Source organism: Hoplias malabaricus, chromosome 2 (assembly GCF_029633855.1).
Source record: "Hoplias malabaricus isolate fHopMal1 chromosome 2, fHopMal1.hap1, whole genome shotgun sequence".
NCBI lineage: Eukaryota > Metazoa > Chordata > Actinopteri > Characiformes > Erythrinidae > Hoplias > Hoplias malabaricus.
The window spans coordinates 44,127,352-44,143,991 of record NC_089801.1 but is presented as its reverse complement, the minus strand read 5'-3'; the positions used below and the strand labels follow the sequence as shown (position 1 = coordinate 44,143,991).

Below are 16,640 nucleotides of genomic sequence, written 5' to 3'. Positions count from 1 at the left end.
CTCGTCAGGTTTCAGACATAAATAGTCAAAGGTAAAGGATTTGAAAAAGGAAGACAAACAGGTTGTATTTTTGATTTCATTTTTATTAAAAGAACATGTATAAGGTGGACAATGCCACGAGAACAGTCAACCTTCCATTGAACAGCCACTGCAGAGCGCTTCCGCTCTCACACTTGTTCTGGGGTTTCCTGATTGGAACAGAAAAATAAATAACCAAACAACCAAAAAAAAAAAAAAAAGTCAGACTGGACAGGATCATTGTAATCTGAGATGCGGTGGCTAGGGTAAAGCTTATTTACACAGGATTAGGAGTGGGAGATGAAGTGGCCGCTTTCTCAAACATTCACACAATGCGCCACGTCTGAGCTTGTTCTCTTTAAGTGGGACTAGCGCATCTACCCTGCTCCTTGCGCCGGTGGTGGAATCACACTACGCAATTAAGACAAAACTCTGCGTTAAGGGTCTCATTTGGTGGGTTGGTTCTGGATAGAGAATGTTTATGTGAACTTCTTGATCTCATCGTAGAGGACAAGCACGAAGGCGCCACCCATGCCCCTCAGCACGTTCGACCAGGCACCCTTAAAGAAAGCCCTGGGACCCTCATCCTTGGTGATCCTCTTCCAGCAGTCGATTGTGCCCTTGTACATGATATCGGCTGTTGGGAAGGACAAAAATGTTGATATGACAGGACTGTAGTGTTGATGTACAATGTATGTACAATGAATTTATTGCAGTGGTACTCAGTTCTAGTCCTAGAAGACCACTGCCTTGCAATGTTAGTGTTATCCCTGCTGTAAACAATCTCATTCAACAAATTTAGGTAATAGGCTAAGTGCTTCCAGAGTTGAAGTAGGGTTGAACAGTCTGGAAAAACCCTGAATTATATGAGGCAGGAATTATCCAGAACCAGGATTGGAAACCACAGAGTTAGCCTGGTTCTAGAGTTTCCTTGGATCCCAAGATGGTTCACAATTTTGCTCAAGCTGGGTTAGGTTGGGTTATGAAATATGTAGACCATCTGTGGACCCCTGAAGAGTATTTTAAAAACCACTGTTACCCAAGATGCAGATAAGAAGTTTTTCAGGACTAGTACTAAGAAGCAGTGGCATATTGTAAGTGTCTTTAACTCACCTCCTTTGCGTCCTGACTGCATCATCATACGACGTCTGACTGTGTCGAAGGGGTAGGAGATGATGCCAGCCACAGCAGTCACAGTCTGGGCGATCATCCAGCTGATGACGATGTGTGTGTTCTTGGGGTCTGGCAGCATTCCTGGGAGACAATATTCACTGTTATTGAGCTTTATGTTATCTTCACTAACTCATTTACAAACAATCTGTGTATCAATCTTTAAATGTATATCAAAACACAGACTGCTCCTCAGGGACCACCAGACATTCTAGGTTTATTCTCTGTCCCCAGTGTGTAGAGCACAGCCTTAGATTGTCTGATGGCACCTTGGGATTGGGTTGGGATTTGCCACTAATGCCACCTACCTTTAGCTGTGTCATAGATTCCGAAGTAGGCGGCTCTGTAGATGATGATACCCTGGACGGACACATTGAAGCCAAGGTAGAGACCCCTGACGCCATCAGATTTGAAAATCTTTGCGATGCAGTTGCCAAGGCCAGTGAACTCTCTCTCTGCTGCCCCTTTGCCAATGTCGGCAGCAAGCCTGGTCCTGGCGAAATCCAGAGGGTAGACAAAGCACAGGGAAGTAGCTCCGGCAGCACCACCAGAGGCCAGGTTGCCAGCAAAGTAGCGCCAGAACTGTTTGTTCTTGTCCACTCCGCCAAGGAAGACCTTCTTGTACTTGTCCTTGAAGGCAAAGTTCAGGGCCTGAGTGGGGAAGTACCTGATGACGTTGGCCAGGTTGCCTCTCCAGAAGGACAGGAAGCCCTGTTCTTTGGGGATCCTCATGGTACAGTCAATGATGCCTTTGTACTGCATCTCGGCCGTGATCTGCTTGCTGGCATGCTGGACCTACAATGGAAGAAGTGTGGTGTTTATTTCATGCAATCTTTTAATTTGCTTAATTTTTTTTATTAAAGAATTTGATTCTATGGTTTACTTGGCTTTCTTTTTCTGCATTTTTTAAGGTATTGATTAATCTGACTGGTGTATTATTTTTGCAAGACCAGAATTTTTTTGTCCTTTTTCCTTTTAAATATTGTAAAGCTTCTGTGTAACCTGCTAAAGCTAAAGGGTCTTTGGTGGGAATCTATACATGCTCTGGGATATCAAATGTCTTTCTGTTGTCACCCACTCTGCAAACTGGGAGTCTGGTGTCCTGCAGACTTTAATTCTAACCCCAAATCTGCTTCACCTGCTCCAGCTAAAGGCAGCAATAAAACTGGATGTTGATCAGCTGCTAAGTTAGATGAGGCTAGTTAAATGTACGTTGTCCAGTTATCTGCACTATGCCAGAATTCTTCAAATATACAGGCTTTACTTTTACAACCGGCCTTTACAAGTTGCCCTTTTTCAATCTAAGAACAGGCTCACATCCCTGTTCTTATTCCAGAAATCGGATCTGCCCCGTGCATCAGCCGGCTATGACGGGGTGGGGTAGAGATTGAGGGGTGCGTATGTATTGAGTTGCAAACCCCAAACTATATTTAGCACTAAGCACGTTTTTAACTGAGCTCAACACACACGACTTCTAGCTAATTTCTCACACAGCAGAGACATTGTGAATGGAAAAATAATAATAAAGATAAAATGTCAATGGGACTTTGTGTAAAACCTTCCTCAAACTAGACCAGACAACCACTTTAGTTTAACCACAGCTAAACTTTAAATGTCATGTCGGGCTACCAAAACCTCTACTAACAGTTCTATGTGAACTACGGGCCTTGAATTCAAACAAACTCGTGAAAAATTTGAGTGTTCCTGCCTGAATTACATCTAGGTATATCTTCACGATTTAAGCCACAATCGTGTGATTTAACACATTACTGGAAAAATAACTCATGTAATGAGGCTTACTTTCATTTAAGTTCAAATTTTAAGCATTTGTATTTGAATATGTCCATTTTCTATGCAATCTGGAAAGAAGACAGCAAGAACAGCCTCACTATACCTCCCTTGTCTCGCTCTGTCTCACCTGTAATACCTCAGACTCTGCATGAGAACTACTGAAACCATATATACTATAGACAGAAGCAAGCAGACACTCATTCAGAGCTAACAGGAGCAAATACTGGACATAAACGCACAATAACACGCTATTAATATATAAAGGGGCATGAGAAACCAAACCTTTAACACGCTTGGCTCCCTCAGGGAGGCTTAACAGACTGTACCTAGGGCGCACACCAAAGGAGACCCCACTGTATCCCACCTGTAGCAGGAGTTTGACTCTCTCGATGGGCGCTACAGCTGTTTTGGAAATGGCCGCGGCGATACCACCGGCCAAGAAATCCTTCAGAAAGCTCACTACTCCTTCAGCCATGGTTCCTCGGGCTCGTTTTTACGCACAGATCCAGCAGTGACCACCGCGCTCCGAAGGGCTCCCCAAATGGACGACCCATGCGCCTCCGCGCGTCTAATAAAGGCCCCCTCCCGTGGTCTCGCGAGAGCACGCCATGGTTCTTAAAAATAGCGTCCGCGCCATGAGACAGGGTCGTTTAAAGGACGAATCCCGGTATCTCCCCGGTGGCTCTGGACGTGTCCACAGCGTGCGTAAAGGTTAGGTATTCGGTTTTACGCACAGAAGCTGTCTGTACAACAGATTTCCTAATCCCTGCAAACTGAAAGGATCTCTGTCATAGGAAGGTGATATCACACAAGGATCATGTACATCGTATAATACTGACCGCATTTTATGTGAGTGTAAACGGGTCTCTAAGGGTTAGGTGTGCATCTCCACAGTGAAGTGTCACTGTAATATCTCTGACCGTGTATATGTCCACACTGCATGCTTGTCCAAAATGTGATCTCTTGGACTGTCCACTACTAAATGACCCCTGTGTGCTCTGCACCCTTGCTGACGATCTTGATGTTTGTGACACTGCTCTTGATGAGCACTGTGCACATGCCCACAGCGTATCACTAAAATTAAAAATTTACAGGAACACAAAATCACTGTGATGGTATACTGTCTATATGTCGTATACTGTGATAAGGGGAACAGAGCCACAGTCTTTCCTATCCTGCACTGCAAGAACTGCACTATGGAGAATCGCCTCAAACCAATCCCCTCCTGCCCCCTCCCCATTTCAATACAGTGCTGTAAAAATGAATTACTCTATGTGAGTCCCAAAAGCTAAAACAAAAAAAAATCTTACCTAGTATTACTTTTCTGTGCATAGTTTTATTTTTTTGGTGTGTATTTTCATTCATTCATTCATTATCTGTAACCGCTCCAGTTCAGGGTCGCAGTGGGTCTGGAGCCTACACAGAATCACTGGGCGCAATGCAGGATCATACCCTGGAGGGGGCGCCAGTCCTTCACAGGGTGAAACACACTCACACATTCACTCACACACACACACTCCTAGAGTCCACCTACCAACGTGTTTTGGGGTTGTGGGAGGAAACCCACACAGACACAGGGAGAACACACCAATCTCCTCACAGACAGTCACCCGGAGTGGGTCTCGAACCCACAACCCCAGGACCCTGGAGCTGAGCGACAGTGACACTACCTGCTGCCCTCTGTGCATTTTATATCAGGTATGATTTGTGGTGGATCATTCTCAGTGCCGATGTGGTGGTGGTGTGTTAGTGTGTGCGGTGCTTGTATGAGTGGATCAGGCACAGCAGTGCTGCTGGAGTTATTAAACACAGTGTCCACTCACTGTCCACTCTGTTAGACACTCAATGGTCCACCTTGAGGTAAAGTCAGAGACAGTAGCTCATCTGTCACTGCACAGTTTGTGTTGGTCGTCCTCTAGTCCTTCATCACTGGGCTGATGTTTTGGGTTGGTGGACCATTTTCAGTCCAGCAGTGACATTAAGCGGTTTGAAGGAACACTGTAATAAACCTTAATATTACAGCATCAAAATCACCATAATGCTTCTCTCCTGTAAATTGGAGAATAGAGCATCTGTCGTTACTACTTTGGCCTGAGCACTGCCGAAACTGCACAATGTATGTTTTGATAGAGGATAGAAACGCACCGCACTTCCCTCCCCACTTACACAAATTTCAGTACAGTGCTGAAAAAATTATTTCACTAGGGGGAGCTCCAGGAGCTACAAAAACCGTGCAAAAAATATAATCACCCAAATACCATACATGCTCCGTGGGGGTCCTGAGTGCTGAAGAACAGGTTGAAAGGAAGCTAACAATGTATGCAGAGCAACAGATACAGGACAAGAGTTTCTAATTCAAAGATGTCAAAGGGCCCCTGTGTGGTCAGCAGAGCTGTTGGGAATGGCTGTAGTGAAGCAGGTCTGCAGGAGGCCTCAGTGATCAATGGTTAGGGTTTGAAATGAAAAGAGAGGCCTGAGCCCACTGTGTTGTGCGTGTGCGAGTGTGTTGTGTGTGTTGTGAGTTGCCTGGTGACTGACCTCCCCTCTGCTCCCCTGCTCTACACCAAGTAAAGCCTGTAATTAAAGCACAATGGGAACTGAAGCACATGTCAGAAGTGTGTTCTCTTCATCATGAAGAGAACGTTGTGTTTTACAGTCCTTCACTTAGTGTTTACTTAAAGGACAAACAGATGGCAGAGAGAGACAACACTGGAGCACACATGTAAATGCCTGCAGACACCCATTGTAATGAGTTGACTTGGCTAGTTTAAGGTAAAGCATGAAACAATATGGAACACTCTGGAGCTGAGCCTAAGTTCAGCAGGCTCAAGATGCCAAGCGTTGGCTAGAGGGCTATAAACACCCCCTAGTGTTTTCCTGGAGGGGGTGATGCAGTGGGGCGTGTTCTCTAGAGAGGTGAAACACTATCTGGGATGATTTTGTGATGATGGTGGGCAGGTGGCCACATACTTTTGGACATACAGTGAATTTTATAGTGGGCTGACTAGCTGTCTTGATGTAGTAACCTGGGGTGAGTTAATGCACAGGCACTGGGTGCAGCCTTGAAGCCCACGCAGGTATTAGTGTCTGTTGGTTGGTCAGATGTTTCAGCTTACATTTTCTTTTCTTTTTTTTTTTTTTTACAAAAATTGAACCCCAATCTGTCCATTATAAATGGCAGTTTCTGTAGTGCTCAAATCACTAAAGCATGTCAACTAAAGGAATGATATTCACTTGACATTTTATGTAAAAAAACTCAGAAAGGGTCTCTTTTTGGAATAATTTGTTCCACCTTAAGTAACAGCTATACAGTTATAGTAATGGTACTGTACTATGGTAAGTCTTCACAAGTCTTTCTATTTCTGAACATGTTAGTGCATGAGAATGAGGCTGAAGTTGACATCTACTAAGGAATTACTTCATTCCACTTAAACTGGTACAGTTGTAGCCAAGCCCCAATATGTAACTGTCACTATCTTTAAGGTGGAACGAATAAGAGATCCAACTTCTTCCTCTTGTGCAGATATGTTCAGAAGTGGCAGAGCTTCCAGCTTCCAAAACAGCTCAATTAAAGGTGGAACAGGCTAATTGAATATGAATTCAGACCAAGCTGGTGAAATATAAAGTAAGGGTCCGAGCAGGCTGAATATGTAGACAGTAGTATAGCACAGTGATGACCTGGCACCGTGTGGGCCCCTATATGGGCTGCCCAGCTGTGAACATGCAAGATATATTTTATACGTTATACATATGGATGCCCCCCCATGGTCAGTGCTAGGACATGGCCCATATAAAAATACTTGGTTGCCTACACGTATCCCACTTACAAGCAGCCCACCAGAGCCCACTTTTAACCCTTGTAGGTCCCGCTAACGTGCGCAGGCTGGGAAACGCCCGCATTTGCGCATTTTTCTCTTCGTGTCTACGCTCGTTTTACGCAAACCCCTGGCGTCGCCACAGGCAACGGTCAGCAGACACAACCTCAGAGAGAAGCAGCGCTGGACACTCCATGTACACACCGCTTTCTGCGGTTTATTGTTTTGTGAGATTGGAAAAGCGAGGAAATGTCATCTTTTGGAGCACTGCATCTACTTTTCGTTGTTCTGGATTCTTCGTGTGTGTAAATCCAATACGCATTTTACGTAGTCTGACTGTGCTTGCTGTGGAGACAAGGTAAGAGCTACATCTTCTGTGTCCTGAAGGTTACAGCCCTTTAGATTGTATTAAATTAACGAATCCTTAGTTCTAGCTGCGTGTACTTCTATGGTTCTGTGCTTCCAGGGTCCTATATTTTCTCTCTCTCTCTCTCTCTCTCTCTCTCTCTCTCTCTCTCTCTCTCTCTCTCTCTCTCTCTCTCTCTCTCTCTCTCTCTCTCTCTCTCTCGCACGCGCGCCCCATGTTCCCTATGTTTTCTCCAAGGGTCACACGTTCCCCATCTACGTACAGCACACAATTGAAACATGAAAAAGATGGAATATATGAGCCTAGGAACATAGATTACGCTACTGTACAAATGTTTACTTCTGCTGGACCTTGGCTGAATAATAATGTACCTGTTTATTCTGAGAGTTAAAGAGCCGAGCTCCTGACATGGCTATGAGGGCGTCCTCAGTGTCTCGAATGAGTCTCCCGGTGATCCAGCACCCCTCCTCTAGGCTGGGGCGCCTAGATGCTCTCTCAGTGAGTGGCTGCAGGACGTCAGCACTGTCCAGTCCTGTCTCCATGCTCTCTGGAGACTTGGAATCTCCCTTTAGGAGCCAGAGCGTGGACAGAGGATTTGGCTGGGGGATAAAAGACTATCCCACAGCTCAGGAGAAGCATGGACACTCACACTGGACACAGCTGCCCTTGCTCGGTCAGTATGAAAACCACTGACTTCCAGTGGTGTGCAAAAGTTTGGATAACACTGGTTAACACTTTGTTGAAGAAGGGAAAAGAACATTATTATTATTATTATAATTAAATGTTTTGCAAACTTAGTGTTTCTATTTAATCATTGAGTGTTTAACAATAAACCCATAATTTTATTTATAGTTTGGAAACATCAGCAGATCTTTGAGCTGTTTCATAGTGGTTATTTCTAAAAGGTTATCCAAACAACAATTAAAGTATTATTTAGTCACTGGGTTGTAAACCTTTTTAGGACTTAAGTTTGTACAGTGGTGCTTATATGAAACAAATTCATATAAAACAATATAAATAATTTTTATATGTTAAAAATTACCACTTAATCTACATGAGTTTTCAATTTTACACAGAATTATGACGGTAAAATAGTCGTAAATCTGTAAATAAGAAGCCTATCTCAGAATACTACAGCGTTTCAGACATTGTATTTAACATTTCATGTAGTCTATTAAATTTACGTAATTTTCGTAAGACATTTAAACTTCAAATGTCTGGTGTCATTCACCATCATTGTACTGTGTTTATAGCTGAACCTTGTGTGAGATTAATGCAGAAATTATGAATAATTTGCTGGACTTCTCCTTTAAGGCAGCACGAGCGCTCGTGATTTAAAATTCAAAATGTAACGGATTCTGTGCGAGGCCGAGTTATAGGTAAACGGTTCAGCTAAAGTTTTCAGAATTTTTAAGTTCAAATTTGCAAAATTATTGCCATAGGACACATTTATTCAAGGACATCCAGATTTCAAATCTGTTTTAATTTGTCACAAGCATAGTTATACATTATGCAAACAGCAGTGGAATTATTTGATGAGTGATCAATTGGAATTTAAAAATCAATATCTGACAGAAACTTTAACATAAGAGATTCAAAATAAAGACATTAAGGTAAAGAATTAAGTTCAAGTACAAGATCAGCAAAAGTTAAGGTGCAACACTGAGAATGGCTAGAGATGTTTTAATGTATCCACCCATTTATTAAAACGTTGTTTTACATGCTACCTTATAATAAGTATTTAATTAATTTGTAAATAGTTTACTGAGTCTGACTGTTTCTACTGGAATTTCCAAAGGCAACTTTAGGTCGGCAGACTCTGAGCCAAAAGTGTCGTAAATAATTAGCATATGTAGTGTACAAGATTGGCCGCACGAGGCCGCACGCGCCTTATTACTGGATATTATCGGGGTAATGAATAAGCTTTTTTTTACAGTTATTCCTAACAGCTGCAATATATATAACATTTTAAATAGGAGCTAGTTAAATCAGTTAACACACTGGACACAGTAAACAATTAACCTGAATAGTTTTTCAGTAGAGAATCTAACGTTTTGTCCACGATATAAACATTTTAGTTTGAGATGCATCCGCCAGAGAAAATATATCATTCATTTATCACCGGAGCTCAAAAAACAAAAAAGTTATTTTTTATTCTAATTTTTATTTCGGCAAAATAATGTGTGTGTGTGTGTGTGTGTGTGTGTGTGTGTGTGTGTGTGTGTGTGTGTGTGTAGGTCAGAAGGAGGCAGCGGAGAGCCGTGCTGTGAGTCGAGTCTCTAAAAGCTCGTCCTCCAACAGCACTGAACCACAGCTGAAGGAACAAGTCGATCAGGTACTTTATTATTTTAATTATTTCTTCAATATTTTTACTCACAACAACCTTTTTTATGTTCTAAAAACATACTGTAAGTATCACTTGTCTGTGATTTCTTTGTTGAGTTATCTATATTGAGGTTTGATCTCATCTCAGTACATGGCATTCTGGGTATTAATTTAATTCATGCTTCAGTTAATAATTACTGTAATAACTGTAGTTTTAGAAAAGAATTAAGAAAATACTGTAATTTTCTAAATTCACAGCTTCCTACCAGTGGCTTGAAAAATGTGAAGTTGCTGGGTCTAGAATAATAAATATTTAAAAATGTTTCTGCTGCAGGGTCCATGAATTGTTGAAGTCAACTTGTGGTGACTGGCCATTTCTGTGTAGATAATATACGAACAAATGATTAAAAATACCCTTGTGTTTTTTATTGGATTCTATACATATTTTTACACTTCCACTCACAGTGAAATCCCTACCAAAATCCCATGTGCCTGTAAAAGTAGACTGAATCTAATAGGCATGGGATAAAAACTCACTTTTCCAGCTGTGTGGTGTAAACTCGATTTGTGTTCAGCAAATTCAGAGAACAGAGGAACCAAAGAAAAAAAATAAACAAACCTTCAGGTATGGGTGAGGACAAAAGTGGACAAAAATGGATTCAAATCAGGAGAGATGAATGTAAAGAGGGTGATGGAGTAATTAAGCATTAATCTTGAGACAAATCTGTTCCGTGTGCACTCACAGAGTGATGTAATTAAAATATATAGAGAAATATAAATGTATGACTCCACAACACACACCATTGTGTTTTTGTAGACAATGAAATCTGAAATCTCTCAAAATGACCTTAACCACATCTCATACATTTTCAAAGTTTGATTATTACCGTAGCAGCTTGTAAACAGAAGATATTAGATCAGAACTGATCCAGAATAAATAAGATTAGGGTAGTAGGAAAGATAAAGTGGCGTTGCGTCTTCTCTTCTTTAAAGGATTAAAAAAGTCTGGTGTGTAAAAAAAAAGTAAGTGTGTAAGGCTGGTGTTAATATGTGTGTGTGTGTGTGTTTGGGGGGGTAGACTGACTGGTAAAGCATTTTATAGCGAAACTTTACCAGAAAAGAGATTAGCTTAAACAGTGTGTGTGTCTGTCTGTCTCTGCATGACCCTGCCAGACAGACCCTCCCAGTCACGAGAGCTGCACTTAGTCACACACACACACGCTTTAACTCGTATACACAAATCCTCCAGGCAGCTGCACCCTGGTCTCTCTCTCACACACTCACATTTATGCATAAAAAGCAACAAAAAACTCATATTCTCTCTCCTCAAACACCCCACAGACACACACAAACACAAATCACGTTTTTAGTTGCAAAATAATTGTACATTATTGCAGGCAGATATATTCTGTCTCTATCTATCTATCTATCTATCTATCTATCTATCTATCTATCTATCTATCTATCTATCTATCTATCAATTTTTACATTTTAATTATTTTCTGGTGATAAAATATAAAAGATAATCTTGTGACTGTTCAGATACATAGTAATGAATGTATTTCTGAATTTTAGTCGAGAATATAAATGTTTTATATTTCCTTTGAAACAATGTAAATAGCTGGTGATAGCTCTCTCTCTCTCTCTCTCTCTCTCTCTCTCTCTCTCTCTCTTTCATGAAATGCCACAGATTAAAGTCTTCCATGTGTTAGCACTTGTTTTAATAGTGTCTACTAAACAGTTTCAATCCTGGGTTTTTAAGTGAACACGGAAAAGGACAGCCTAGTGCCAGCTTCTGAATTTTATCTTTGGGGTTTGTTTGTCTGTAAGATGGTTAAAACTTGTGTTTTAAGTGATTTAAATTCGTCCAGTGAAAGACCTGTACGTTTTTAAAGTCACTCGGCTGTGTCAGAATCTGTGCCCTGTTTACTATGTAGGGCACTATTTTGGAGTTCTGCTATTTTGTAGAAGTGTCTGAAAATATAGCAATATAGACAGTCTTTTTTGAGCTCAAACAATCCCACAATACACTGCAAAAAGTAGGGTACATGCAACCTTCACAGACACTGGTGGATAGCAGATACCCATAATGCAATGCGCTGTTTGGTAGAAACCCACATGACGTTGTGTTGGAAATAAATTCAGTTCCCTATAAGTATGCACTGTTTAGCGAGTAATATAGGGAACAGTGAATAGGGTGCCATTTTGGACACAGTGCTGGTGTCGAGGGGATGCAATGTGCTCTGTGGAGGAGGATGTGGGTCCCAGTGTCTGGAGACTTTTGGAGATGATGTTTTTTCCCCCTTCATTCCCTATTTGATAAAATGTGCCAATGATGTCTGTGTGGACATAATAATAATAAAAAAAATCGTATTCACTCTCTCTCTCTCACTCTCTCTCTCTCTCTCTCTCTCTCTCTCTCTGTCTCTGTTTCAGTTGGAGGAGAGTTTAAAGGAGCGGATCCAGAGCACCGGTGCTCTAACTCTCAAAACCATGTTTAAAAACAACCATCCTGAGGGAAAACCTGTGGCCAACAGGTACACACACACACACACACACACACACACACACACACACACACACACAGGGGTTTACCCTAAAATCCTGTTTTTGCTGTTACAGATCTGTGCTGCTTTTGATCCTCACCAAGTTCCTGAGACGACTCATCACTGTCAGACAGCTCAGACTCCTGCTGCAGCGGTAAGAGAGAGAGGGTCTGTACATGTGATGATATTCTTTTCTGTGTACACTGAGTTCAGCTGCAGTAGATGAAGGGGCACCCGTACTTGCTCTGCGAGTGCAGCTTGTACAGTCTCTATAGAAAACCATGAAATGAAATGAGACACTCCAGAGCAGCTGCACCTGAGCGTGCCGGTTGCTCAAGGGGTATAGAGCCCACCAACACTGAGCTGTGGAGCAGTGGAACTGTGTTCTGAGGAGTGATGGACCTCTTGACCAGGACTAATCGTCCAGCACCAGGGCCTGACCTCACTCAGGTTTATGAGGCTGAATGAAGTCATATCGAGAGTACAGCCTCCTCAAAGGAGTCTGTAACTGTTGTGAAGAAGGACAAACTCACTGTGGATTCCCTTTGTTTCTGAAGAAGTGTGTGTCTGTGTGTAAACTTCTGCCCATGTAGAATGTGTATGTGGAGGATATTCAATACCTCCATTGTTTCTGTTGTGTCTCTTTTTTTTCTTTGTTTATTTCTTACATTGTGTCTCTTTCTCTCTTTCTGCTCTCTCTCTCTCTCTACATCTTTCTCTCTCTCACTCTGGACCAATAGAAATGCTATGTAATAATGCAGAATACAATCATGTTATTTCCTTCTGTAAAGTTACTTCTTTGGAGACAGTACTGACGTAGATTATAAACTCATAAGATTATGAGCTTTAAAAACCTAAAAAAGAAAACAAAACCAGAAAACACATTTCAATTTATAAATGTGGATGTGTATGTCTCAGTCTGCAGCTTTCAGACAGAGCTGTGGTCAGTTTCAATGAGTTGTACAGAGCTCTGAGAGATCCCGAACCGACTGTCTCACTGACCGTCCCCACCACCCTGACATTGCTCCGCGGAGCCGTTCGCACCAGGTGAGCCCTAAACACTGGACCCTCATCAGCTCTCTCTCCTCACAGAAGCATCACACTCATAAACTGATCCTGGATCTGCTCCTCCTCCTCTTTAACGCAACGTCACACTGATAAACTGATCCTGGATCTGTTCCCTACCCTCATATTCATTTTGGTAGGCTGTTTTACTGTGGCTATGTTTAGTGACTGATCAGAGACATGACCCTCCTGTCTCTGCAGGTTTCTGGAGTGTTTGGAGAACCTTTGTGAGAAAGAGTCCTGGAGTCAGAGCTGGATTTCTGCCACTCAGCTTAGGAATATTCTGGAGCAACTGAAGCTTCATCTCAACAACCCTGAGTTTGAACAGTTGTGGAAACGGTAATGGGGTCCGTTTAGGAGCATAAAACATGAATGGGTGAGAGCAGTGCTTTATGGGTGTTTCCCTGTCATCTGTCAGGTTGGACTCTAACAGAATTGGAGCCATGAGGGTCAGTGCACTGCTGCAGAAACTTGGACTGGACAAAAGCAAACAAGGAAACCCAGCAAACAAGGAGAACCGGAGCTCCTCACCAGACAAAGCTCAGCACACTAACAGTAAACACAGCAAACACATGGAAAAAAATTGAGCTATAAAGAACTTTCAATACAACAATAAAAACACGATATTTAAACAAACTATACACAGCCAAAATAATAAAAAAGAAACCTAAACAAATAAAATCTAAAATAATACAAATTCTAAGCCGTAAACTGCAGTAAGATTAATTAAAAGTAAAATATAATAAGAGTATAATATTTCACTCAATCCCACTTTGCGCCCCGTGATTCAAGGTAGGCTCGAGACCCACATCATCCCTGGACTGGATAAGGGGTTACAGACAATGAATGAATGATTGAATGAATGAATGTGAATATTAGTGATAATTTACAGGCCATATTTTATGTCACACTCAGAAAATAGAGTATAAATAAAAGATACATTAACTCTTGCAGATGTGTGTTCTCTGTAAAGCTTGTGTGCCTTAATTCACTCAGAATATCAACAATATTTAATTTGACTCAGGGATAACTACATCTTGTATATATACATTGAATAAGCAGTGCTCTACCCATAGAGGGAGCTGCTGAGTCTTTCCCACAAATAACATATATCATCAGCTTAGAATCCAGTTCTGGTTTCAATCCCTGTCCTAGAGTCAGTCATATTCCAGGCTTTTGTTTCAGTGTCGCCTCATTATTTTAATGTTTTAGCACTGGAGTCCAGTGTCTGCTCATAACTTTCCTCATGATGCTGTGCTCTCTCCAGCCCCAGCTGCGTGTCCTGCAGAGGCAGAGCAGGAGCGGCAGGTGTCTGTTGCCATAGAGATGTGGCTGAAGAGCAGGTTCAGGACTGGTGTCCAGAGGATGAAGACAGAGTTTGAGAAAAGGGATCCGGACAGATGTGGAAAGGTACTAAACTGATTTCAAATCATGTCTTTCCAAACAGACGTTTCTGTACTAGTGTCTTAATACAAATGTTTTTTTTATTAGTGTTTTTGTGCTGTTGGTATTTACAGGTGTTGTCATACAGATGTTTCCATACAGGTGTTATTGTACATGTGTTTATGTACTGGTGTAACGTTACAGATGTTTCTGTGCTAATGAGTTTCTGTACAGGTGTTTCCATGCAGGTGTTGATGCTTATTCATACAGATGTTCTTCTTAATGCTGTGTCTTTGGTGAGGAGGACTTCATACAGGTGTTTCTGTACAAGTGTATCTGTACAGATGTTTCTGTGCTACATGTGTTTTCATACAGTGTTTCCATGCATGTGTTTTGTACTAGGGTTTCTTTACAGGGTTTTCCATACAGGTGTTTTTATGTACAGTTGTACAGTTATTTCTGTACTGCTGTGTCTGTACAGATGTTTCTGTGCTAGTTTGTTTCCATGCAGATGTTAATGTATCTTCATACAGGTGTTCTTCTTAATCCTGCATCCTGCATTCAGGTGTGCAAGGAGATTTTCATAGAGATGTTTCTTTACTTGTTTGTTTCTTTGTAGGAGTGTTTCTGTACTAGTTTGTTTCTGTACAGATGTTTCAGTACAGATGTTTATCCAAGTGTTCCTCTGAATGCTATCTCCTGCACTCAGGTGAGCAACGAAGACTTCATACAGGCATTGGCTGTGTTTGATCTGCGTCTTAAACGAGAGCACCTGGGGCTGTTCCTGTCCCGCTGTGGGCTGAAGTTCAGGAGGGAAGGCGTGGACTACAGTCACTTCCTCCGCACCATCCAGGACCGCAGTCAAGACGGTGTCACCCACCAGATCATCTCTAACCCACGGCACCGGTCAGAGTTCAGCACCAGCAGCTTCACATCCCTCTCTTTACCATGTGTGGACACCTGCTCATCCAGAACTTCTTCTGCCTGAATGCAATCAGATCCTCACAGCAATGTCCTGGCATCTAACTAATTGCTTCCCAGAAGAGTAGACACAGTTAGAGTAACAAACAGGAGACAAACTTCCTTTGAAATTTTAGATGAGCAGGTGTCCACCGACTGTCTGCTCAGTCTTCTACTTTTCCCCCTTCCACAAATTCAGCAGCTCATCAGAGACAAGCAAACAACCCAAGGACCAAAAAATTGTCCCCACTTCATGAAACCACCCCTCGACTCTAACAGGAGTCCCAAATCACACACAGCTACACAGATTTTGGTTGCTAACTCTTGTACTCAAACTAACTGGGGCTGTAACAGGCTTAGGGCCATAGTTCTGGCTGCCCCGGGTCAGCCTGGGCCAGCAGCTGATGTCCACAGCTTAAAGGATTTGGGGACAAGTGAGGAGAAAAAAGACGGAAAGGGCTCTGTCTCCGTGGAGACCGTTGCTGAGGCTGTGGGACGGGGCTTTCGGGGAAGGTCTGTATGACTGTGGTTATCTGTGTGTGCTCAAAGGATTTGCTGGCTGACAGAAGTTGGTCAGAGGACATTTCCAAGAAGCAAGTTGCTGACAGGGATCTGTAGAGCCGTTCCAGGTTCCAGTCAGGTATGACACTATACATGACCAGTCCAACTAGCAGGTCCAGCTATAGTGTCACACCTGCCGGCCCTTTTAAAATCCTGGCCTGGAACCTGGATCAAAGACCTCTGACCTACACATATGGATTGGAATTGTTGCCGATATTTAAATGTGATTTCTGATTTTAAAAAAAAAATAGTTCCGTGTTTGATAAATAGGAAGAGTGGAAAAATTGCAAACTTGATTGAAAAAAAACATGATTACACCTCGCAGTACCTTGCTCCTTGAGCTACTTCCATGTAATTGAATGTCGCTATACCTGCTCTCCAAACTACCTCTGGCTGATTAAATCTCACTGTACCTACTCCTTGAGCATTTTAGGGTGATTATGAATTGCTGTACCTGCACTTCAAGCTAACTCAGTGCAGTTAACTCTTATTGTACATACTCTTCAAGATACCTCAGATGATTAAACTTGCTGTACTTGCTGTACTTGCACCTACTTGCTAAGGTGACTAAACTACTGTACCTTGTGGAGCTACTTCAAACAACAAGGTGTAATACCTACACCTTGAGGTACCTTGGAG

At 42.1% G+C, this 16,640-nt stretch overlaps 2 protein-coding genes across 5 annotated transcripts in view; one reads left to right on the top strand and one right to left on the bottom strand.

Moving 5' to 3' along the window:
* Positions 1–137: 137 nt before the first annotated feature.
* On the bottom strand, positions 138–3,505 carry slc25a4 (solute carrier family 25 member 4). Of its 3 annotated transcripts, none has more exons than XM_066659639.1 (4): positions 3,344–3,505; positions 1,497–1,983; positions 1,132–1,272; positions 138–655 (listed from the first exon to the last, which is right to left on the bottom strand). In XM_066659639.1, exons 1-4 carry the CDS (start codon positions 3,452–3,454, stop codon positions 498–500), a joined length of 897 nt encoding a protein of 298 aa, XP_066515736.1. In that variant the 5' UTR covers positions 3,455–3,505; the 3' UTR covers positions 138–497. The 3 variants fall into 3 exon arrangements, with proteins under 3 accessions (XP_066515736.1, XP_066515738.1, XP_066515737.1); XM_066659641.1 differs by lacking the exon at positions 3,344–3,505 and adding an exon at positions 2,191–2,261; XM_066659640.1 differs by lacking the exon at positions 3,344–3,505 and adding an exon at positions 2,072–2,255.
* A 3,531-nt stretch (positions 3,506–7,036) lies between these two features.
* si:ch211-197n1.2 (EF-hand calcium-binding domain-containing protein 6) overlaps positions 7,037–16,640 on the top strand; it is a 32,935-nt gene continuing 23,331 nt past the window's right edge. Inside the window, exons 1-10 of one of the 2 annotated variants that reach the window (XM_066661601.1) lie at positions 7,037–7,152; positions 7,547–7,834; positions 9,399–9,496; positions 11,923–12,023; positions 12,109–12,186; positions 12,951–13,079; positions 13,299–13,436; positions 13,516–13,652; positions 14,365–14,507; positions 15,190–15,386. In XM_066661601.1, the coding sequence (XP_066517698.1) occupies positions 7,570–7,834; positions 9,399–9,496; positions 11,923–12,023; positions 12,109–12,186; positions 12,951–13,079; positions 13,299–13,436; positions 13,516–13,652; positions 14,365–14,507; positions 15,190–15,386 (1,286 nt within the window). In that variant the 5' untranslated portion in view covers positions 7,037–7,152; positions 7,547–7,569. The remainder of the gene's footprint in view (positions 7,153–7,546; positions 7,835–9,398; positions 9,497–11,922; positions 12,024–12,108; positions 12,187–12,950; positions 13,080–13,298; positions 13,437–13,515; positions 13,653–14,364; positions 14,508–15,189; positions 15,387–16,640) is intronic. The other variant, XM_066661600.1, reaches the window with a different exon arrangement.